This window comes from Lynx canadensis, chromosome F1 (genome assembly GCF_007474595.2).
Source record: "Lynx canadensis isolate LIC74 chromosome F1, mLynCan4.pri.v2, whole genome shotgun sequence".
Taxonomy (NCBI): domain Eukaryota; kingdom Metazoa; phylum Chordata; class Mammalia; order Carnivora; family Felidae; genus Lynx; species Lynx canadensis.
In genome coordinates this window covers 3,602,780-3,624,367 of record NC_044319.2, presented here as the reverse complement: position 1 = coordinate 3,624,367, position 21,588 = coordinate 3,602,780, and the positions used below count along the sequence as shown (strand labels likewise).

Sequence of the window (21,588 nt, the reverse complement as noted above, 5' to 3'; positions counted from 1 at the left end):
GTATTATGTTAAGCGAAATAGGTCAGTCAGAGAAAGACAAATATGATTTCACTCGTGTGGAATTTAAGAAACAAAACAGATGAACATAATGGAAGGGAAGCAAAAATAATAGAAAAACACAGAGAGAGACAAACCATAAGAGACTCTTAAATAGAGAAAACAAACTGAAGGTTGCTAGTGGGGTTTTGGGTGGAGGGGATGGGCTAAATGGATGATGGGCATTAAGGAGGGCACTTGTTGGGATTAGCACTGGTGTTATATATAAGTGATGAATCACTAAATTCTACTCCTGAAGTCACTATTACACTATATGTTAGGTAACTTGGATATAAATTTTTTAAAAATACAAAAAATAAATTAAATTAAAAAAAGAAACTGGTATTATAAAATTATTGTCTTGTAAAGAAGTGATCAAAGAATATGCAACCTAAAATGTAGGGAGGGGGAGTATCAAGGGCTCTATCACAGTTAATAATTTTTTTTTCTGGATTTCATGATATTTGTGGTACTTATCAGCTTTAAATTTTTTTGTTGTTGTGACTGCTTTTCTCATTCCAAATACTCCCTTTTGTGCTTACAGTCATATTCATTGTTTTGATTTTGTTTTTTTAATTTGAGAGAGAGAGAGAGAGAGAGAGAGAGAGAGAGAGAATGAATCTTAAGCAGGCTTCAGGCTCTGTGCAGAGTTGTATGCAGAGCTTGATCCCACGAACTGGGGATCATGACCTGAGCCAAGATCAATAGTCAGACACTCAACAGACTGAGCCACCCAGGCGCCCCTGTATCCTTTTTCTTAAAAGAATTCCCCCAATACCCAAAATATTTGAAAGCAGGAACTGCAAGAGATTGCACGCCCATGTTCATAGCAGCATTATCCGCAGTAGCCAAAATGTAGAAACAATCCAAGTGTGCGTCAACAGGTGAATAAACAAAATGTGGTATATACATACAATGGAATATTACTCAGCCTTAAAAATGAAATTCTAATACATTATAATGTGGATGAACCTTGAAATCATGCTAAGTGAAATACTGCAGACACAAAACAACAAATATCGTACAGTTTCTGGAATAGACAAATTCATAGAGACAAAAAGTAGAATATCAGTTATCAAGTGCTGGGGGAAGGGAATGGAGAATTAGCACTAAATGAGTATAGAGTTTCTATTGCTCGCTAAAGTTGTATAAACCTGCACCCCACAAAATTTGGATCTGTTCCTACCGATGAAATAAGCGATTCCACAATAATGCAATTTAACATCCTATAAGGAGAAACACATGTTCAGTAACAGAGTTAAATTCTTTTACTTAATAAAAAAGATCCATTTAATTATTGTAAGATGGGTTGTTGCTTTTCAGAACTCTAAAATGATAAATCAGAAGCATCAGGTTCCAAATTTGCTATACAAAACCACTCAGAAACTGGAAAGATGACTGACTCTTAATATTATTTAAAATTGCTTGGGGGGGGGGCCATGTTATGTTTAGATGTATTTTATTTAAAAAAAAATTTTTTACACATTTATTTACTTTTGAGAGACAGAGTATGAGCAGGGGAGGGGCAGAGAGAGAGGGAGACACAGAATCCAAAGCAGGTTCCAGGTTCTGAGTTGTCAGCACAGAGCCTGATGCAGGGCTTGAACCCACGAACTGTGAGATCATGACCTGAGCTGAAGTCAGATGCTTAACAGACTGAGGCACCCAGGTGCCCCTAGATGTATTTTAGAAACAGAAGCTCAGAATCCCTGGGCCCTCCATCTTATCTTGCAACTCAATAAATTCTTTTGGTGGTTTCTCTCATATGAAAACAGTAAAAGAAGTTTAAGGAGAACTGGAAGATGTTAAGAGGTTCATGATGTATGGAGTACAGGTTTTTATACCGTAAGTAATAAGGAAATCCTGGGTAGGATCTTGAAACCATCTTTCTCCAAGTCTTGGAGATTTGATGCTTCCAATGAAAATTCTTACTAAATTTACAATGTTTCATCATGAATCTAAATTAGATTTTTAAAATACAAAAAAAGCAATGCTTTCTCACCCTAGTTTTTCCCTTTCATATCCTTGTGCTTTTTATTTTTGAGAGAGAGAGAGAAAGAGAGAGAGAATGCTTGTGAGCGGGAGAGGGGCAGAGGATCTGAAGCAGGCTCAGGGCTGACAGCAGAAAGCCTGATACAGGGCTCAAAACCATGAACCCATGAACTGTGAGAGCCGAAGTTGGAGGTCTACCCAACTGAGCCACCCAGGCGCCCCTCAGATCCTCGCCTCTAATGAGCAGATAAAATCCAAGGAGAGCACAGAATGTGCCTCAATTCCCCATAAACCTTCATTGAAATTTTAACATGCTGTTTTATTAGGAAGAGGTAAATTAAGTAGTAGCTATAAATGTTTAATACAGAACTACCCAGCAGTTTTAGTAATAAACAAAATGAACTTTTAACCAACACTTACTGGATTATTTTTTAAAGTGTATTTCATGTCTCACCAGGTAACTAGGATGCCTCTTTCAAGCCTTAGAATGGTGCCAGTAATATACTAATAGGACATGGAACTTAAAACACCCCTTCCTTCCAGTCCAGGCATGGCGTGGAGGTCACCAACTGGTCATCACTCGAGCATTGTGCTAATTTTTAGTCGTTAGAAGATCCCCATGTTGAAATGGGACGCTATTGATGAGTGCTACTGAGATAGTATTTATATAAAGGAAACTGGTTGGCTTCAGGCATTTGCTTGGCTTTGGACATGTATATGGCTTCAGGTATGGCTGGAGCCAGGGGGCTCGAATGTTATCAAAGCGATGTCTCCTAATTCCATGTGTTAGCTCTGCTTTTTGTACGCTGACTTCATTCTCCAGGTTTTCCTCCCTGTAGGAGTACACTTTGGTAATACAATATCACACAATTATAGAATATCACAGATAAAAAGGCCACAAAGTCCAATCTTTTTCATTTTACACATGCAAAACCAAGGGCCAGATAATTAACCTGTTAAATGCCATTCTACAATTTAGTGATGAGGATGGTAATTACTCCACAATAACAGAATATTTTTAAAAATTCGAATACAGAACATACCTGTTTTGGTCCCAATCACCTTCTGAATTTACACTGACTGGATTCTTACATATTCTAGAGAAAAACACCTATTTTCTTATTGGAAAGTTATCAATATTCCAAAAACAAACACACACAAAAAAATCCTTAAATACGACTGAGAGTCTCCTCTTGTAATAACTCAAGCTCTTACTTCTTCTACTGGTCTTTAGCCACCACGACCTTACCCAGAGATAACTGTATGGACAACTATTTTACTCTTCTAATAAAAACTTTCCTCCAGAGACACCAGACCATGCTCCTACTATTCCATGTGAACGTTCTGCTAAACTCATAACGTTTGGGGGATTCAAATGAACCAGAAGACCAACCATGAGGTCCTTTGACAAAGTGTGTGTTTAACCCTGAATTACCTGGTACTAGGCCTTGCCATCACCAGGAATCACTCCACTTTCAGTATCTTAGTCTTGCCCTATTATTATTTTAATGTTCATTTATTTTTGAGAGAGACAGAGCTCAAGCATGGGAGGGGCAGAGAGGGAGACACAGTTTCCAAAACAGGCTCCAGTCTCCGAGCTGTCAGCACAGAGCCTGACGCGGGGCTAGAACTCACAAACCTCGAGATCATGACTTGAGCTGAAGTCAGACATTTAACTGAATGAGCCACCCAGGCGCCCCTATTATTATTTTTAATGTTTGTTTTTGAGAGAGCAAGCGAGTGTGAGCGGGGGAGGGGCAGAGAGAGGGGAAGAAAGAAAATCTGAAGCAGGCTCCACGCTGTCAGTGCAAAGCCCGACGCAGGGCTCAAACCCACAAACCACTAGATCATGACCTGAGCTGAATGAGCTGAAGTCGGACATCCAACTGACAGCCACCCAGGCGCCCCTGGTATCTTAATATTAGAGTTTAGTTACGAAGCTTCAGGAGGAATTTAGGCTGAAGGTCTAGCAGTGGAAGACTGAATGGTATGACAGTTTGGCAGATTATACAGTGGCAGGAAAGGAATTACAAGAGAAAAAAGAGGATTCGGTTTCCAGCCAGATGGAATTGTAGACCAAGGACAATAGCAGGGAAGAACTGGTTTGCCTGAATGTTATTAAGAACATGCCTTGCAAACGAGTTACTTAGTAACTCAGGTATTAAGAAGTATCATATTAAGAAGTATCATAATAGCAAACAGATCTGAGATTTGATGTCTCCGTTAAAACCTAATGGCTTCTTCAATCAAAGATCTAAGAAAATATTCTTAATTTCATTTAGTTTCATGTAAAGGTCTAACTTCAAATGAACTTTCTTGATAGAACAAAAATTCAAGAGACTTTTGAATAGCAGAGTGAATTACTCACTGAAAGCACATTGTACATAACAGTTTAAAATGAAAAGCTTAGGGTCAATTTAATGTATCATTAGAGACTAAAAAAAAAATCACGAAATCTTATTACTTAAAATATTTTAATTTCTAAAAAAGTTTAAAGCATATTAAAATTGAAATAATTTCATTGTACAGCACTTGATAATATAATTCAACAATTTGCAAAGTAAAACCACTTAAATCATTTTAATTTACTTTCTAAGCTTAATAATGTACAGTCTTTTGCCCTCCAAGAGGAAGCAAAAGATCAACAGTGTTAGTGGAATATTTAAATTAATACAAGGTAAGATAGGGGCGCCTGGGTGGCTCAGTCGGTTGGGCATCTAACTTCAGCTCAGGTCATGATCTTGCAGTCTGTGAGTTCAAGCCCCATGTCAGGCCCTGTGCTGACAGCTCAGAGCCTGGAGCCTGCTTCAGATTCTTCTCCATCTCTCTCCACCCCTCCCTCACTCTCAGTGTGTCTCTCTCTCTCAAAAATAAAATAAAAACATAAAAAAAAAATTTTTTTTAAATACAAGGTAAGATATTTGGCCAAAGGGATTTTTTTTTTTTTCCAGTAAGCTCTACACCCAACGTGGGGATTCAACTCACAATCCTGAGATCAAGTCACACATTCTACTGATTAGGCCAGCCAGGCACCCTTGGCCAAAGGGATTTCTAAAACTAAATTTCATCTGGCAATACCCTACATCTACCAGTATACCTACAGGAGATAGAATTTAAAACAAAACAAATGCAATCTGATCAAATCCACAAGTAATACGGTGTTCATTTTATTTTTTGTGAATAAAATAGCAGTCGTTGTTTCATCCAATATACTGAAGGTATCAACTTCAGAAGAAATTATCTGCCCACTCTGTCAAACAAGGGCAGTTATCTTCTGCTAAAAGCCTGCAAGCTTTACAAACCCAGTTCTCTTCCATTGGTGCCATAATTTCCAAATAAATAAGCAGTTCTCGCCAGTATGTGGGCAATCCAGTTCCCTACAAGATTATGTCTTCTATGCAGTCATCAAAGAGCCACCTACAAGACTCTCTGAAAGACTCTATAGTTTCAAAAAGCAGTTTAAAGTCTTCAGGGTACAGATCTGTTATTTTCATGTCTCCATCTTTCTCTATTTCCTTCAGTATAGCTACTGCATTAACTGGACTCAATGACCTGCAAAAGAAATACAAAGTAAGTCTGCTTAATTCCATCTTAGAACTGCAATTAATATTGGTAGAGATGGCTTCTACGCCCAATTTAAAATGCTTAACTTACGATATATAATCAATCTTGTTTGGTTTAAGAGCTTGCGTATAATGTACAGCTTTTACTATTATTTCTAAAGTCTCATGGCTTACCTGTAACAAAAAGAGCAGATTTTGGCCTTCACGTGTTCTCATCAATTCTTACCAAAAAATCCAGTTTAACACTGCCCTTCAGAAACATTCTCTCGCCTACCTCTTTCATCTCTTAGTTCTCTTTGCAAAAACATCCGTAACATTTAGGTCCGTGTAATAGTTCAAGAAGTACAAAGAGCAGAAACTGCTATCCAACAGTTTTCAAACAGGGAATAGTTTTCACCTTTTTATGTGAAAATTACTAACGAATAAATTTTAAAGCAGAAAACTGCCTTATATATTAGCCTAGCAAGAAACCATCACTGAGCCTATGACAATAACAAGTAAATATTTATAACAAAATATTTTGGTGGAAAATTTTTCCAATACTTTTTGATTTTGGACAGAATTCTGGTCACAGGTGTAAACATGCTTTCAATTCAGAGGTCGCCAAGGGATTTTAACATTTTGCAACACGTTTACCATATTTATTGCTTATTTTCCTATATTCCTGATATTTTTATTCAAAATAGTCACTACCACAAGGTGGTAAGATGAAAAGGGTAGATTACTTTTACTGGTCTGATGCCACTTTTAACATTTATTTTTACACAAATATTGTTCAACCAACAGCTCATTCAGAGTCTCACCTATTCTCTGACAATACTTTGAATGACTATGGGCTGCTGATTCCAAGGTGCAACGCATAATTTATAAAATTGTACACATCAGCCTATATAAAAGTTATAAGGATACCAAGTAGGTAGTAACAGCTAGAATGTTAATAAAGCTTTAGGTAGAAACACGAAGTCGGGTCCAGGACAAGAGGACTAGAGGACTTTGGTTGGGAAGTAAAACCACTAAGGAGAGACAATGACAAAAGGTAGATGGTGGGTACACCAGAAATGATGTTGCCTCCATCCGTCACCAGCAAGGAGTTTGTTCTTTTTATTAAGAAAAAGGCTTTTTTAATGTTTATTCATTTTTGAGAGAAGAGATGAGTGGGGGGCGGGCAAAGAGAGAGGGAGACACAGAATCTGAAGCAGGCTCCAGCCCAGAACCCGATGAGGGGAGATGAACTCTGGGAGATCATGACCTTAGCCGAAATCGGACGCTCAACTGACTGAGCCACCCAGGTCCCCCTATTTTATTTTTTTAAATGTTTATTTTTGAGAGAGAGAGAGAGAGAGAGCACGCACAAGCGTGGGGTTAAGGGCAGAGAGAGAGAGAGAGACAGAGAGGATCCAAAGTGGGCTCCGCGCTAACAGCAGAGAGCCTGATGTGTGGCTCAAACTCACAAACCACAAGGTCATGCCCTCAGCCAAAATTAAGAGTCAGATGCTTGACTGACTGAGCCACTCATGTGCCCCTCTTATTATTTTTTTAAATGTTTATTAATTTTGATAGAGCGAGAAATCAAGAATGAGCGGGGGGGGGGGGGGGAATCCCAAGAAGGCTCTGCACTGCCAGCACAGAGCCCGATGCAGGGCCTGAACTCACGAACATGAGATCATGACCTGAGGCAAAACCAAGAACCAGATGCTCAACCAACTGAGCCACCCAGGCACCTGCCCCATGGAGCCAGTTCTTCCCACAGGTCAATTCTGGGCATATCTCTGACAGAGATAGAACTGGTAGGCATCCCTAGTTGTTTTTCAAAGGAAAAAAAAATAAGCTTAGGAGATTATGTGGGAAGTTGAATTTTATTTTTCTTAAAATATGCACCAAGGAAGGGTTTGGAAGATCTGAAGGAGTGAAAACATGGTATCTCACTCTGTTAATCATGATACAGATATAGAAAATGGACCTCTAACATGAAAATCTAATTCTTATATTAAATTGCTACTTTATACTTGCTTTTATTCTTCTTACTTACTGTAAATGGTCCATGAGCGTGGCATGGCGCTTCATAAAACACTGCTTTAACATGTGAAAAAATATGTCATAATTAACAGATGTTAAATTTTCTGTAAATAAATTCTGAAGAGGAGTCATCTGAATAAAACACATGTTTTGTTTATTTATTTGTTCTAATGGTTCCTGGAGAGAGAAAGAAATAAGTTGTGTTAGCCACAAAATGTTGCCAGAGCGAGACATAGTGAACCTATTCACACAAGCTGCCTGCTGGAAGAGGCAATCTCCAGAGCCGGAGGGCTCCTATGTGCTCTCGCTGTCTGTGTCAAGAATGCAAGGCCCTAACCACTGTTTACTTGGGCAGTTTCTCAGGGGGGTTTGCAGTGAGCCAGCTTGAGGGAGGAGATCATGTCTCTCCAGGACAAAGAAGCGGCTTGCTTAATGTCTGCTAGAAAAGAAGTGGGTCCCCCCAGCCCTGTGTTTCTATGTTGCAATGCAAACCTCTGCATTTACACCATCCAAATGAGCCATGGCACATTACCCCAGAGGACCTGAGGGCAAATACATTCTTTTGTCTGATGCAGGAGTGGGCCCTGGGGTAGTATCCTTTAAAGAGTAACAGGTTATTAACTTGCAAGCAGGGTAAAACCAAATCCCAAACATGACACCAACATGTACTGAACTTCTTTCTATACTGAGCAGATTGTAATGTTAAAAAAATATACTATGGTCCATGGCCTGCCTGGTTTTCATATAGTATGAATCTACAAATGGTTTTTACATTTGGAAAGGATTGTTTAAAAAAAAAAAAAAAGAATATGAACATGAAGACTATTATGTGGTCTACAAAGCTTAAAACATTTGCACATTGGCCCTTTACAGAAAAAGTTGGCCAGCCTGCTCTAGTACACAGTAGTCAGATTAAAATAAAAACTGCACATGCCTTGATGTAAGGTGAAGATGTTTTTTTCTCTAAAGTTATCCCTCACAAAGGAGGAAGGTCATCTGTTTAAGTCCTTTGGAAATCTCATGTGTTAGATAGTGATCCCTTATTTACTTATCCATCTATATATACACACATACACATTTATATTTTTTAATTTTTTAATGTCTTAGTTTAACTTATTTTGAGAGAGACAGAAAGAGAGAGAGAGCATGAGCAGGGGAGGGGCAGACAGAGAAGGAGAGAGAGAATTCCAAGCAGGCTCTGCTCTGTCAGTGCAGAGCCCAATGCAGTACTCAATCGTATGAACCATGAGATCACAACCTGAGACAAAATCAAGAGTTGGACATGCTTAACCGACTGAGCCACTCAGGTGTCCCTTTCTTTTTTATATGTTTTTATTTATTTTTTCATTTTATTTGAGAGAGAGAAGAGCATTTGTGTGGGGAAGGACAGAGGGGCAGAAGGAGACAGAGACAATCTTAAGGAGGCTCCATTCCATGCCCAGCTCGGAGCCCCAACACATGTGAGATCATGACCTAAGACGAAATGACGAAATCAAGAGTTGCACACTTAACTAACTGAGCCACCCACCTCCCCCCACAATTTTTAAATTTATATATATATATATATATGTGTGTATATATATATATATATACACATATATATATATTTGTGGAAGACAAATTAGCCTGAAGAAGAAAACTTCAATCAATTCTGGTTTCTAGCTGTGGATGCCTACAGTTGATTGTGGGGGGGAGGGATCAGTGAAATTAAAAACTGCTTACTGGGTGCTATAATGATAAGCTGGGACTAGGGCATCATTAGTATTTAATCCTAAAGTGAAACTTTTGAATTGACTCCAAAAATTATTTTTGAAAATTCAACTACTTTGTTCCAATTTCACTACAAGCACCCCTAATATAAAGTAAATGGAGGATAACTTTAGAACATCACCACTTCGGTTCTTTAGTGAGGGAAAAAAACCAAACACAAGCCCCACCCCCCAGATAAGAAACAAGACATACTGATTCATCAAACATATGACAAATTCAATCATTATAATTAGTAATATTACAGATTTCTGAATTTTAGTTTATCAAATTAGTTGGACACTAAAATGATCATATTTTCCAAATCTGAGATATACCTTCTATTTCAAGAGAGATAAAAATGAAGTCAAATTCTGTTTAAGCTCTTACTATGCTAACTAGGATGCACGTACAATCAGCTGACAAATACAACTCTTCAAAAATAATGAGAATTGTAAAAAAATGTTTATGATTTATATTGATAGAGACAGCAGGAGAGAGGGCACGCAAGCAGGGAAGGGGCAGAGAGAGAGGGAGAGAGAGAATCCCAACCAAGCAGGGCTTGCACTGTCAGCACAGAGCCCAACACAAGGCTCAATCCCAAGAACCAGAGATCATGACCCAAACTGAAATCAAGAGTCGGACACTTAACCAACTGAGGCACTAGGTGGCTCAGTTGGTTTAGCATCCGACTCCTGTTCAGGTCATGATCTCACAGTTTGTGGGTTCAAGCCCCGCATCGGGCTTGCTGCTGTCAGCACGGAGCCCTATTCAGAATCTCTGCCCCCCTCTTTCTCTGCCCCACTCCCCAGTGGTTCCCTTTCTCTTTCTCTCTCAAAAATGAATAAGTGTACTTAAAAAAATTTTTAAGTAAATACAGAATACCAAATGTTCCATTTAGAGGAAAGAAAGGAAGGTTATTAATTAATTCTTACCTTATTCTTCGACTTTTTTGGTCCCCCAACTTGGTTATATACGCTGAATGAGGACCAAGGCTCCTTGAGGGAAGATAAACAAAACCAAAACATTTCTTTGAGTTTTCTGCAGTCAAAGTGTCCCAGATTATTACTGGCTTTAAGCAACAGAACAAATCAAATCTGAGTCATCATTCTAACTGGATTTAAGAAAAACAACTGGGATAGTTAAATCATAAATATCCCTCTTCTGTTTTTTTAGATAAAGAGAAGGAAAATCAAAGGTCTATCCAGATATTGGGAATTCCCTTATCTGGAAAGACTCATCCTTAATACAGTTATGCAAATAGTCCTTAAGTTATCTCAATAGCTAAGATTTCCACATTAGACTCACAATCAGGTTAGGGACCATCACATCAACACTGAGGTTAATGAATGGCCAAAGTCAACATAGGCCTTTGAAAACAAACACTGCAGAACAACCAAAAAGACTCTCCGGAAAGCTAACTTTGCCAGGAGGCCTTTATGAAGAAAGCGGCAGATAGCCTGGATGATAGAAGAGGCCCAGGTAAAAAGGCAGACAACAGAATGAGAGATCACTGAGGTAAGAAAGGATTTCAGGGACACCAAGAACTGCAGTACCAAGGTCACAATATACAAGTGCAGGGTCAGTGCTGTGAATGCTAGTGTGAAAAGAGTTCTGCAAATACAGGAACATGACGAGAGCATGACAGATACAAAAGACAAGGAACAGAGATCCAATCTAAGAACCTCACGTATTGGAGAAGAAAAAACAGAACTGGAACAAAAGCTGAAGTCGAATGGGTAACATTCTAACAACTGAGTATGCACACTGACAGGCTTAACGTGTTCCTGGACAAAAGCAGGGAAGGGACTACATGGAGATACACATGGCAAATTTAAAAATGAAACCAACACCTTCCTCGAAGCACAAGGGCCCATATGTATTGTATGTATATAAACATACATCCAATGAAAACTCTAATCTACTAAAATAAAAAAGACAAGGACAAATTATGGCATGAAAGAAATAGCGGTCGTCAGTTTTTTCTTCACTCCGGCCCCTTGCTATGAATAGAGGAGCCACTAGTCCTATGTGGCTATTGAACACTTGAAACATGTCTAGTCTGAATGGAGATGTGTTACGTGTGAAATACACACTGAACTTCAAAGGCCTAGAACATAAAGAATGCAAATTATGTAATAACCAATCGTAACATACTGATTGTACACTGAAATGACAGTATTTTGATCAAGAAGGTTAAATCAAATACATTAAAATTAGTTTCACCTGTTTTTTCCTTTTAATGAATGTTGCTACTATTAAACCTAAAATACGTGGCTCACGTTATATTTTTATTAGACAACTCTGATCTTGCTTAAAGAAATAAACTAAAAAGGGGAATACTCTGTAGTGAGGTTTTAAGTGGCCATTAAAAACTTACGAAAAATGTCTACTGACAAGAGAAAAACTTACCATTAACTATTACTAGTAAGTAAGAAATACAAGATACAAAGTAATATAATCTCCACTATGTAAAGAATAAAAACAAAAACTGAGGAAAAAGAAAAGGCTACAAATATGCTACAAATGTCAATATTGACCTCTGGGTGGCAGAATGGTAGTGGTGACTTTTAAAAAATTTTTCTTTCCTTCCTTCCTTTTCTTTCCTGGTCTCACATTTTTACAATAAGCCCATATTATTTTTATGATCTGAGAAAAATATAAATATGTGACAAAAACATAATTATCTTCAATAGCTAGAAAAAAATAAAATTAATTTTTAATTTTTCTCCATTTATTGGTCAAAGAAATGTAGCCTCTTTTTTTTTTTTCTTAGAGAGGGGTGCACATGAGCAAGGGGCAGAGACAGAGAGACAGAGAGGGAGAGAAAGAAGTGGGGCTTGAGCTCACCTGATGCGGGGCTCAAACTCATGAAGAAAACATGACCTGCGCTGATGTCAGATGCTTAACAACTGAGCCACCCAGGCGTCCAAAATGTAGTTTCTTTAAAAACAATGAAGTTCTGGGGCACCTGGGTGGCTCAGTCAGTTAAGCATCGACTTCAGCTCAGGTCATGATCTCACAGTTCGTGAGTTCGAGCCCTGCATCAGGCTCTGTGCTGATGGCTCGGAGCCTGGAGCCTGCTTCGGATTCTGTGTCTCCCTCTCTCTCTGCCCCTCCCCTGCTTATGCTCTCCCTCTGTCTCTCAAAGGTAAATAAATAAACTTTAAAAAAAAAAAAATGAAGTTCTGTTGCAATCTAGAAGGATTTTACTTACCACATGCAGAAGCTTAATCTCACAAGCTACTTGCCAGAGCACACTTAATGGTTGATACAGGTTATTTTGGGGATCTGCCACCAGTTTCTAATGAAAAGAAAATAAGTTGCACGTATACATGACTATGATCAATCAAATTCAAATTTTGATCTTAAAAGTATTATCTTAATAGTATCTGGAAATTGAAGAAAATCAGAATTAAATGCAAAATCTTAACTGTAACACTTCAAGGAAGAGAAGGTCCTTTTAAATTTTCACATTGAAATACATCACCATGTACACTTAAAATATAATGTATGTGGGATTGATTTCCCTTAGCCATCCCTGATAGCCATGCCCCTACCAGGGCAAAATCTCATTAAAGCAAAAAACAAAACAAAAATATCTAATTACATGGAGAACAAGGGTGTTAGAACTATGTATCAGGTAGCCTAGTAAATTCTGAGTCAAGAATTGTCCATGTCCAGGCTGACACTTGAAGGCTGAGCGCTTGGCAGTGAATGAGAGGGCAGCACACAGACCGAGCAAACCACATGTGAAAAGGCCCACAGTAAAAAAAAGCATTAGAACATTTCCTAACAGCAAGATGAAATCTGATGAAGCACTTCCCGTTTCTCTTCCTTCACATAGATGATGTACGTACAGCCTCAAGGTTCTGAGTCCCCCACGCTTCTCATGGACAGTCACTATTTCTCTACTGAGTCTTGGGGAGTAAACCACCTTTTCATGTCTTGCTCCACCATCCTGACCCGTAACTCTTATAGACGAGTAAGCATCTTGTGTTACAATGGGTTAAAAGATTTTTTTTACTTTCATTTTTATTATTTTTTAATATAATTTATTGTCAAGCTGGCTTACATACAACACCCATTGCTCATCCCAACAGGCGCCCTCCTCAATGCCCATCACCCACTTTCCTCTCTTCCCCACCACCCCCATCCACCCTCAGTTTGTTCTCTGTATTTAAGAGTCTCTTGCGGTTTCCCTCCCTCCCTCTTTGTTTGTAACTATTTTTTCCCCTTCCCTTTCCCCATGGTCTTCTGGTAAGTTTCTCAAGATCCACATATGAGCAAAAACATACGATACCTGTCCTTCTCTGACTGACTTATTTCACTAAGCATAATACCTACAATGGATTAAAACATTAATATCATGAAACATTCTGAGCAGAAAAGAAACATTACTCTCAAGATACTATCAAGAACTTCAGAAGGCCCTTGAATTTCAGAGAACAGAGTCGAAAAACCCTAAGTATTCCTGTTAGAATACATGAATTCAGCAAAGTTGCAGGATGTAAAAACAACACACAAAGGTCAGTCGTATTTCTATGTTAACGATGAACAATCTGAAAAGGAAATTAAGAAAACTTCATTTACAACAGCACCAAAAAGAGTAAACTACTTAGGGATCAACTTAACGAAGGAGGTGAAGGATTTGTACACTGAGAACTACAAAACACCTAATGAAAGGGTTTAAACACAAGTGGAAAGACAACTTGTGTTCACGGATAGGAAGACTTAGCAATGTTAAGATATCAATGTTACCCACAGTGATCTACGGATTCAGTGCAATCCCTATCAAAATCCCAAGGGTGTTTTTTTCACAGAAACAGAAAAACCAGTCCTGAGATTCATATGGAATCTCAAGGGACACTGAATAGCCTAATGTAATAAAATAAGAGAGCCCAGAAACAGACCCTAATGTGTATGGTTTAATGATGTTTTGACAAGGGCATCAAGGTCATTCATCGGGGAAAGCACAGTCTTTTCAACAAAGGATGCTGGGAAAACTGAATACCCGCATGCACAAGAATGAAATTGGACCCTTACCCAACACCATATAAAAAAGTAACTCAAAATGGATCAAAGACCTGAATGTAAGAACTGAAGCTTACAAAACTCTTAGAACATAAGAAAAAAGCTTCCTGACATTGGATTTGACAGTGATTCCTCAGCTATGACACCAAAGGCACAGACAGAAAGAAGAAAAAAATAGACAAACCGGCCTTCATCACAATAAAAAACTTCGGGAATCAATGTGCACAATCAACAGTGTACAGTGACACCCCACAGATGGGGAGAAAACGCCTGCAGGTATTTCATGTATCCGAACAGGGATTTATCACGAGAATATACAAATAACTCCTAAAGCTCAACAACAACAACAACAACAACAACAACCCCAAAACGGCAAAGGACCTTAGCAGACATTCCTAACACAAACGGTCTACGAGCACCTGAAAAGATGTTCAACATCACTAATCAAATCAAAGGCACAATGAGACACTACCTCACCTCATTACAATGGGTATCATAAACAGAAAACAAATGTTGAGAGACAACGGAGAAACTGGAATTCCTGTGCACTGCCGGTGGGAACGTAAAATAGTGCAGCTGCTGTGGAAAACGGGAGGGTGGCTCCCCCAGAGTTGAAAAACAGGATTGCCGCACGATCCAGCAATGCCACCCCTGGGTATACAGCCAAATGTACTGCAAGCAGACCCTGGAAGACAGACTTGCAACCAAAGCTCACGGCAGCATCATTTACGACAACCAAAAGCGGGAGCGACCCAAACGTTCGCTGACACATGAACCAATAAACAAAAGGTGGTGCGCGTGTATGTCCATATATGATATACGATGGAGTATTACTCGGCCTTAAAAAGAAAACAAAATTCTGACACGCTACAGCTTGGAAGAACTCCAAAGGCATTACACTAAGTGAAGTCGGACACTAAACGCACTACTCTGTCATTCCACTTACATGAAGGACCTAGAATAGTCAAATTCATGGACTATTCTGTGAATAGTCATAGAAGTAGAACACTGTTTGCCAGAGACTCGGGAAGGGGGAGGTGGGGAGTTGATGTTTAATTCGGTATGGGATGATGAACAACTTCTGAGAAGAAACAGATGGTGGTTAATGGCTGGACCACAATGTGAACAGACAACGCCACTGAACTGTACGCTTTGAAACTTAAAATGATAAATATTGTATCTTGTATGTTTAACCACAAAAAAAAAAACTTAAAAAAAATCAAACCTAAAGACTGCTCTATAGAAATTTAAAAACAATCTCAACACTCTCAAGTGTCATGAGCTCAAATTAAAGTCACACAGATTAAGACCACGCAGACAAAAATCACAGGACTCTTTCAAAACAAAAGCTACTCAGTGACTTGTTAATAACCTACCTCGTATTCCTTCTCAGCAATAAACATATTTAGCTGTACTCGTCCATAACTGTATATAGAAGTAGAAGAATACAGGTCATACAGAAGTTTCCAAAGTATCTTTTTCTCATTTTTAGCTGGGAAGATTCCAACTACTGTTAATGGGTTATCTGTTAAGAACACAAGGAAAAATATTTGAATAAATTGTTTAAACTTCTTCCAAAGATCATATTTTATTGAGTCAAACCAAGTTAACAAACTATCATTTCAATTACAACTCAGGTACGGCATCTTTCCTCGATAGGGAACTTGGCCTCTGCAGAACGGCTCTAAGTGTATCCATGTGAGTGGAAAGCCATAGTCAACACAAACTATACCATCTGGACAGTACACGGATCTCTTTAACAGACAAGGTGTACTGCTAGAGAAAGGTGGCAAATCATAAGGTATTTGAGGCAGTGAATGACAAAATTACCTTCTGACCAAGGAAGTGCTTCTATTCCCAAATTCTGAAAAAGTGTTTCTGAAAGCATAATGGGAGGTTTTACTATTCCAGAATTTCTAGGATCCAGTTTAAAGAAGTCACAGTGGACCACTTCTAGTTTTCTATTCACCTTTTTTCGCAGCGACTAAAGAGAGACAGAGAGACATGTTTAAGATTTTCAGTGATATGCAAACTCGGTAACAATTCAAAGATCTACTTCAAACAATTTACCCTAAAAATTAACATAATTAAGAGAAATTAAATAATGCCAGAAAAGTGATGAACACACAATATTACTAAGAAAAAGCCCCCAACACAAAAATCTTTCAAGAAACTCTTACTCATCCTTTTTTCTTTTTAAAATTTTTTAATGTTTACTTATTTTTGAGAAAGAGAGAGAAAAAGAGAGAGCATGTGAGCCGGTGAGGGGCAGAGAGAGGGAGACACAGAATCTGAAGCAGGCCCCAGGCTCTGAGCTGTCAGCACAGAGCCCAACGAGGGACTCAAACCCACCAACTGTGAGATCATGACCTAAGCAAAGTTGGGCGCTTAACCGACTGAGCCACCCAGGTGCCCCTCATGCTTTTTTCTCTAATCTGAAGTTACAAAAAAATCAAAGAGGGTACTATGATGTGCTATATATAACGAGGTTCTCATGCACAGAAAATTCTGTTGATATATACCAAAGTTTCAAGAATGTGCAATTTAAAGTTACAAAACAAAAAACCTAACTATTTTTAAGTGCTTGATTACAACCTCTAAATATTATTTAAATGTAGTAAATTCTAATGATCGTTTTCGAGGGGACCCTTGAGAATGACAGAAGCAACAGCCTGGGTAGAAACCATTTACTTTTGCTCGTGTTAGTCCTGAGACACCTGTTAGGCGGTCCAAGTGGAGACGTCAGGCAGAAAGTTGTAGGCCTGACCGGGGGCGGGGGGGGGGGGGGGGGGGGGGGGGGGGCGGTCAGTGGAATGGTCCAGGCTAATGACATAAAGTGGTGAGAACTGGCTTGTTGAAGGTTATTAAACCCAGGGGTGCAGAGGAGACCCCCTAGGGAGAATCACAGGAGACTAGGCCTGAGGATGGAGTAACTAACCCCAAGGCCTCACAAGAAGCTGAGAAGTAAAAAATGTGAGGAAGAAAACCAGAAGAGTGTGGTGTTAGGCCAGCTAGAGAAAAAGAACACTCATTGGATGGATATCTTACAAACAGATCACCTTGAAAGTCCTACAAATTGTTCTATATATACAGCAATAAAGTAACCTCACAAGTTACTCAAGCGTCGTATTTTAATCTTTGTAACTAAGAAAATCTAATGAATTTTGGTTTGATAGGAATGTAAGAATGCACACTTTAAGACTTTGTTCCCGGGACGCCTGGGGGGCTCAGTCAGTTAAGCGTCCAACTTTGGCTTAGGTCATGATCTCGCTGTTTGTGAGTTCGAGCCCTGCATTGGGCTCTGTGCTGACAGCTCGGAGCCTGGGGCCTGCTTCGGATTCTTCATCCTCCTCTCTCTGCCCCTCCCCCCACCCCAGCTCTGTGAGGGGAAAGTCTCTCTCTCTCTCAAAAATAAACAAACAAAAAAGACCTTGTTCCACTCGTACTTTGAAAGTACATGTTGGTTTTTGCATCTATCGCTTACCATGCAATAATGGTAAAGACAATAACAGCCAAAACGCCAAAATAATTTAGTTCCACAGTAATAGTGAAATCACCTTTTAAAATTGAACTTGGTCGCATGTAGGATTCAAAGACAGGAAGCAGTTTATCTTATTTCAATTGCAACAAGATTCTTTACAAGTAGGTATTACTGTCTCTATTTTCCGTAAGAGAAAAGGAAAAACCAAAGTCAAACAGGTTAAATTACTTAATTGCCAGAGAGTCTTAAAGGTAGCGAGGGCTAGAGCTGACATTCAGGCTGATCTGAAAAGACTGTTCTGTCTCTGCTGAAATACCATACAGCTTACCACAGAAGCTATCTCTTCAGCTGAACATGTACAGCTATTTCTGCAACAACAGTTTCCATTTTCAGCAGGGTATATTATGATTTATTATCATAGGCTACAATTTGAAAACTATCTCTAGCACATCTAGACAGGAAAACAAACTGTTCCCACTCGAAACACTGTTAATGTGGAGTCTTGGGAATTTATGAGAGAGGGTGGGAGTTCTAAAGTTAGATAAAAATCCTAAGCCTTCATCATCTTTGAAAAAACTTTTCAGTGTTTAGAAACAAACTCTGGGGGGCTAGAAGCAATGTCTGCTAAGAGCACCACTTTAAAGCTGCGATTTAGGGCCACAAAACTTCTATTTAAATGGTTCCTTCTCATTTATTCTGGCAGATAGATGAATTCACACAAAACCTTATTTGAATGGTTTTTCACTCCATCATAATGATGGTTAATAAGAGTGAAAGAACAGGTACTAAGGGCTGAGCTCAAGTTAGTGTTGAGCAGAGAGGGGGAAAGAGGAGTCAGAAAGAAAATAAAAGCCTGAACTGGAACATGAACTAGTTCTAATCAAAGACTGGATTTAGTCAGAGACGGATTTTGTGCTTACATTGTAGTTTCAGGAAACTTTATGACTAATATTCCTGTAAGAAATACTGTATGTCATGACCTTTCTAGCCCCCAACCTTCCATCTTTCACTCAATCATTGTTTTCAAATGAACACTTTCCTTGATTGTACAAAAAAGCAACTATTGTGTTATAGGATAAGAAAGTAAATAAAAAGACATTTTAATGCCATCTTAATTATTTTGTGAACATGCAGATCACTCTTCAAAAGTCGGCCTTTTATAAAGGATCAAAATAAAAGCTTTCAATTCCCAAAGTGAAACTGAAATTACAGGTGGCTATGTTTACTAAATCACACTTCATGATCTTGTTATTTATTTATTTGTTTATTTATTTGGTGGGGGGTAGAGAGGGGGAGAAAGAGAATCCCAGGCAGGCTCCACACCGTCAGTGCAGAGCCTGATGTGGGGCTCAAACTCACGAACCCACACTTCATGATCTTCAGTCTTTTAATAATCTTGTCTTTTAAACTCTTCATGGTTTTGGAATTCCAGTAGATTCAGCATCAATTCTATAACCTGGAAAACCTTGATTTCTTTTCAAAGCAATCAGTTGTACAGTAACAACCATCTAACATGCACAGTTGTACTAAAAAATTAAGAAAAAAAGGATTTGGTACATTTTCATAATTTTTTGTTGTCATCCTGCACTTTTAAATCATTCCATTTCACATGGTTTCCGAAATTTAGCACAGAGAGGTATAAGGTTCCTAAACTGAATCCAGACACTTGAGGAGGGAGGGGAAAGAGAAGGAAGGAGGCTGGCAGTGAGGTAAGGAATGTCCACTTCACTGTTCTGTGAAGGGATCTGCTATACAAGGAAGCAGAATTCACTGAAAAATCCATTTGGATAATGCTTTCACTGCATGCAATTGTATCTGACTATACCACACCTTCCTTGCCTCTGAATCCCTAAATCCAGAGTTAACAAGAGTCCCGTTGATCTAATCGTAGCATTCCAATTAGATTCTAAGTTCACAGAAAGCAGAGGCAAGGGATACCCTACTAGAGATGAGGAAAGAACCCTGGAGATACCAGTTATACACTTTGTTCAGTCCCCCATCTAGTCTGTAGCAGAGGTACACCCAGAGAATAAATCTCAGGACTCCAATCGCTTAGTCATTCAATGAGCATAGATACCGTGATATTATCACTTACTGATACTTACTATACTATGCTCTAGTCACCGGGGATAACAATGTATGTACAGCATGGCCCCTAAAAGTGAGTCTAAAAAAATAAATTGTGTGCTTGTTACTTTCCTAAATACTCAAAGATAGCTGACTGAGCAATAAATTTTTTTTTTTTTTTTTTTAGAAACTAAAAATATACCTGCAAATGTGGAAGAAAAGTTCTGTTACACTCAAGGGCAATCACTTTGGCCTGGCTTTCAAGTAATGCTTGGGTCAGGATTCCAGGACCTAGTATATTAACAGAACAAAACGTTCATTTGCAAAAGAAACAATTCCTTTCAATATCATTTACTAAAGTAGATATTTTACCTGTATTATCTAATTTTGATTCCCACATCCCCAAAGTAGATATTACACTTTTTATTTACATGTAAGGAAACTGGGGATTAGATAACATCATTTGCCTCAACACAGCTGATAAGCAGTGCTGCTGGACTTTGAATCCGTTCTGTCAAAGCCGGAAAAGCCTCTCAATCACAAAGCTTTACTATGTCTTGCAAAAACAAACAAGAAAAGGTGCCTTTAGCGTACCAATTATTCACGGACTACCCAGATACCCTAACCACGAAAGATACTGTAAAACCTAAACAAAACAGACCCACGACAGAAAGTGCTACTTTAAACAAGTATTTTTCAGGAGCGACTGGCTGGCTCACTCAGAAAACTGTGAGACTCTTGATCTCAGAGTTCGAGCCCCACGCCGGGTGTAGAGATTACGTACATAAATAAACTTTAAATCTTATGTTCTGACATCCTGCTATGGTCTCTAGGACACCTATACAAAGGTTAGATAAAAGTTCTGGGCGGGGGGCGCTTGCAAGTATTTTGGGAAGATGGTAAAAGCTAAGAGCAGGTATTACCAAATGTGTGTAAAGTGCAAATTGCTGCAGAAATATTTCATGGTGTCCTGATTACCACAGTCCATACAAGCTGCTTCAAGGGGCCAGGTCTTAAACAGCATCGCGTGGGCAATCAGTACAATAGGCACTAGTCACGAACGTCCAAGAAAACGCAGTCCACGACGGACTCACCTGGATTGCACTCCAGGAAGAGCTGGTGACGGTTTCTGTTCTCTTTCTGCAGTATCTGCACCAAGGTCGTGGCGAGTTTCGGATTGGTTATGTAACTCCGGGGCTCTGAGCGGTTCTTGGGCAGCCACGAGGGCGAGTCTCTGAAACCCTGGTTGGGCGACAGCTGCGGGTGGAGGTCGGACAAGCCGCGGCGGTTCCGCGCCCGGACGCTCTTCCACCTCGCCGCTCCGGACCCCAAAACGCAAAAGCGACCAGCGCCGGCCAAGGATGACAGCATCAGCCGCGGGACCGACATCTTCGCCCTCTAACGTCAGTCCCAGTGTCGCCCGGGGTCGTCACATCGTCAACGAACTCCGTACAGGACACCCCACGTGCCACACCTGCCTACCACCCTACTAGGGCGGTTGGTACTAGACACTACAAAACGCGCATGCGAACGCTCCCTTCTTCTTGCCACTTCCCTCACTTCCGCTTCCGTCCGGGTGCAGTCGCCGGAGGATTGTGAGTGGACGGACGTGGAGAGAGACGGACCATCCGGGTTGTGTCTGGACCTGTTACT

At 39.5% G+C, this 21,588-nt stretch overlaps 1 protein-coding gene across 2 annotated transcripts; it reads right to left on the bottom strand.

Annotated features, from left to right (window-relative positions):
* Nucleotides 1–5,166: 5,166 nt before the first annotated feature.
* On the bottom strand, nt 5,167–21,493 carry TFB2M (transcription factor B2, mitochondrial). 2 transcript variants are annotated; one of them, XR_003966048.1, is made up of 9 exons: nt 21,030–21,342; nt 20,138–20,226; nt 16,218–16,371; nt 15,764–15,912; nt 12,571–12,657; nt 10,289–10,351; nt 7,621–7,784; nt 5,683–5,765; nt 5,493–5,580 (listed from the first exon to the last, which is right to left on the bottom strand). XR_003966048.1 is itself a non-coding variant. In XM_030303172.2 (8 exons), exons 1-8 carry the CDS (start codon nt 21,322–21,324, stop codon nt 5,406–5,408), a joined length of 1,176 nt encoding a protein of 391 aa, XP_030159032.1. In that variant the 5' UTR covers nt 21,325–21,493; the 3' UTR covers nt 5,167–5,405. The 2 variants fall into 2 exon arrangements, 1 of the variants encoding a protein (XP_030159032.1); XM_030303172.2 differs by lacking the exon at nt 5,683–5,765 and having other exon boundaries at nt 5,167–5,580; nt 21,030–21,493.
* Nucleotides 21,494–21,588: the final 95 nt, after the last annotated feature.

Coding starts and splice junctions, on each gene's coding strand:
- TFB2M (XM_030303172.2), bottom strand. CDS start 21,324: ATGTCGGTCCCGCGGCTGATGCTGTCATCCTTGGCCGGCGCTGGTCGC. Junction 12,658..15,763: donor TTGCTGAGAAGGAATACGAG/GTAGGTTATTAA, acceptor TCTTTTCATTAG/AAACTGGTGGCAGATCCCCA. Junction 10,352..12,570: donor AGATTAAGCTTCTGCATGTG/GTAAGTAAAATC, acceptor TCTTCCCTCAAG/GAGCCTTGGTCCTCATTCAG.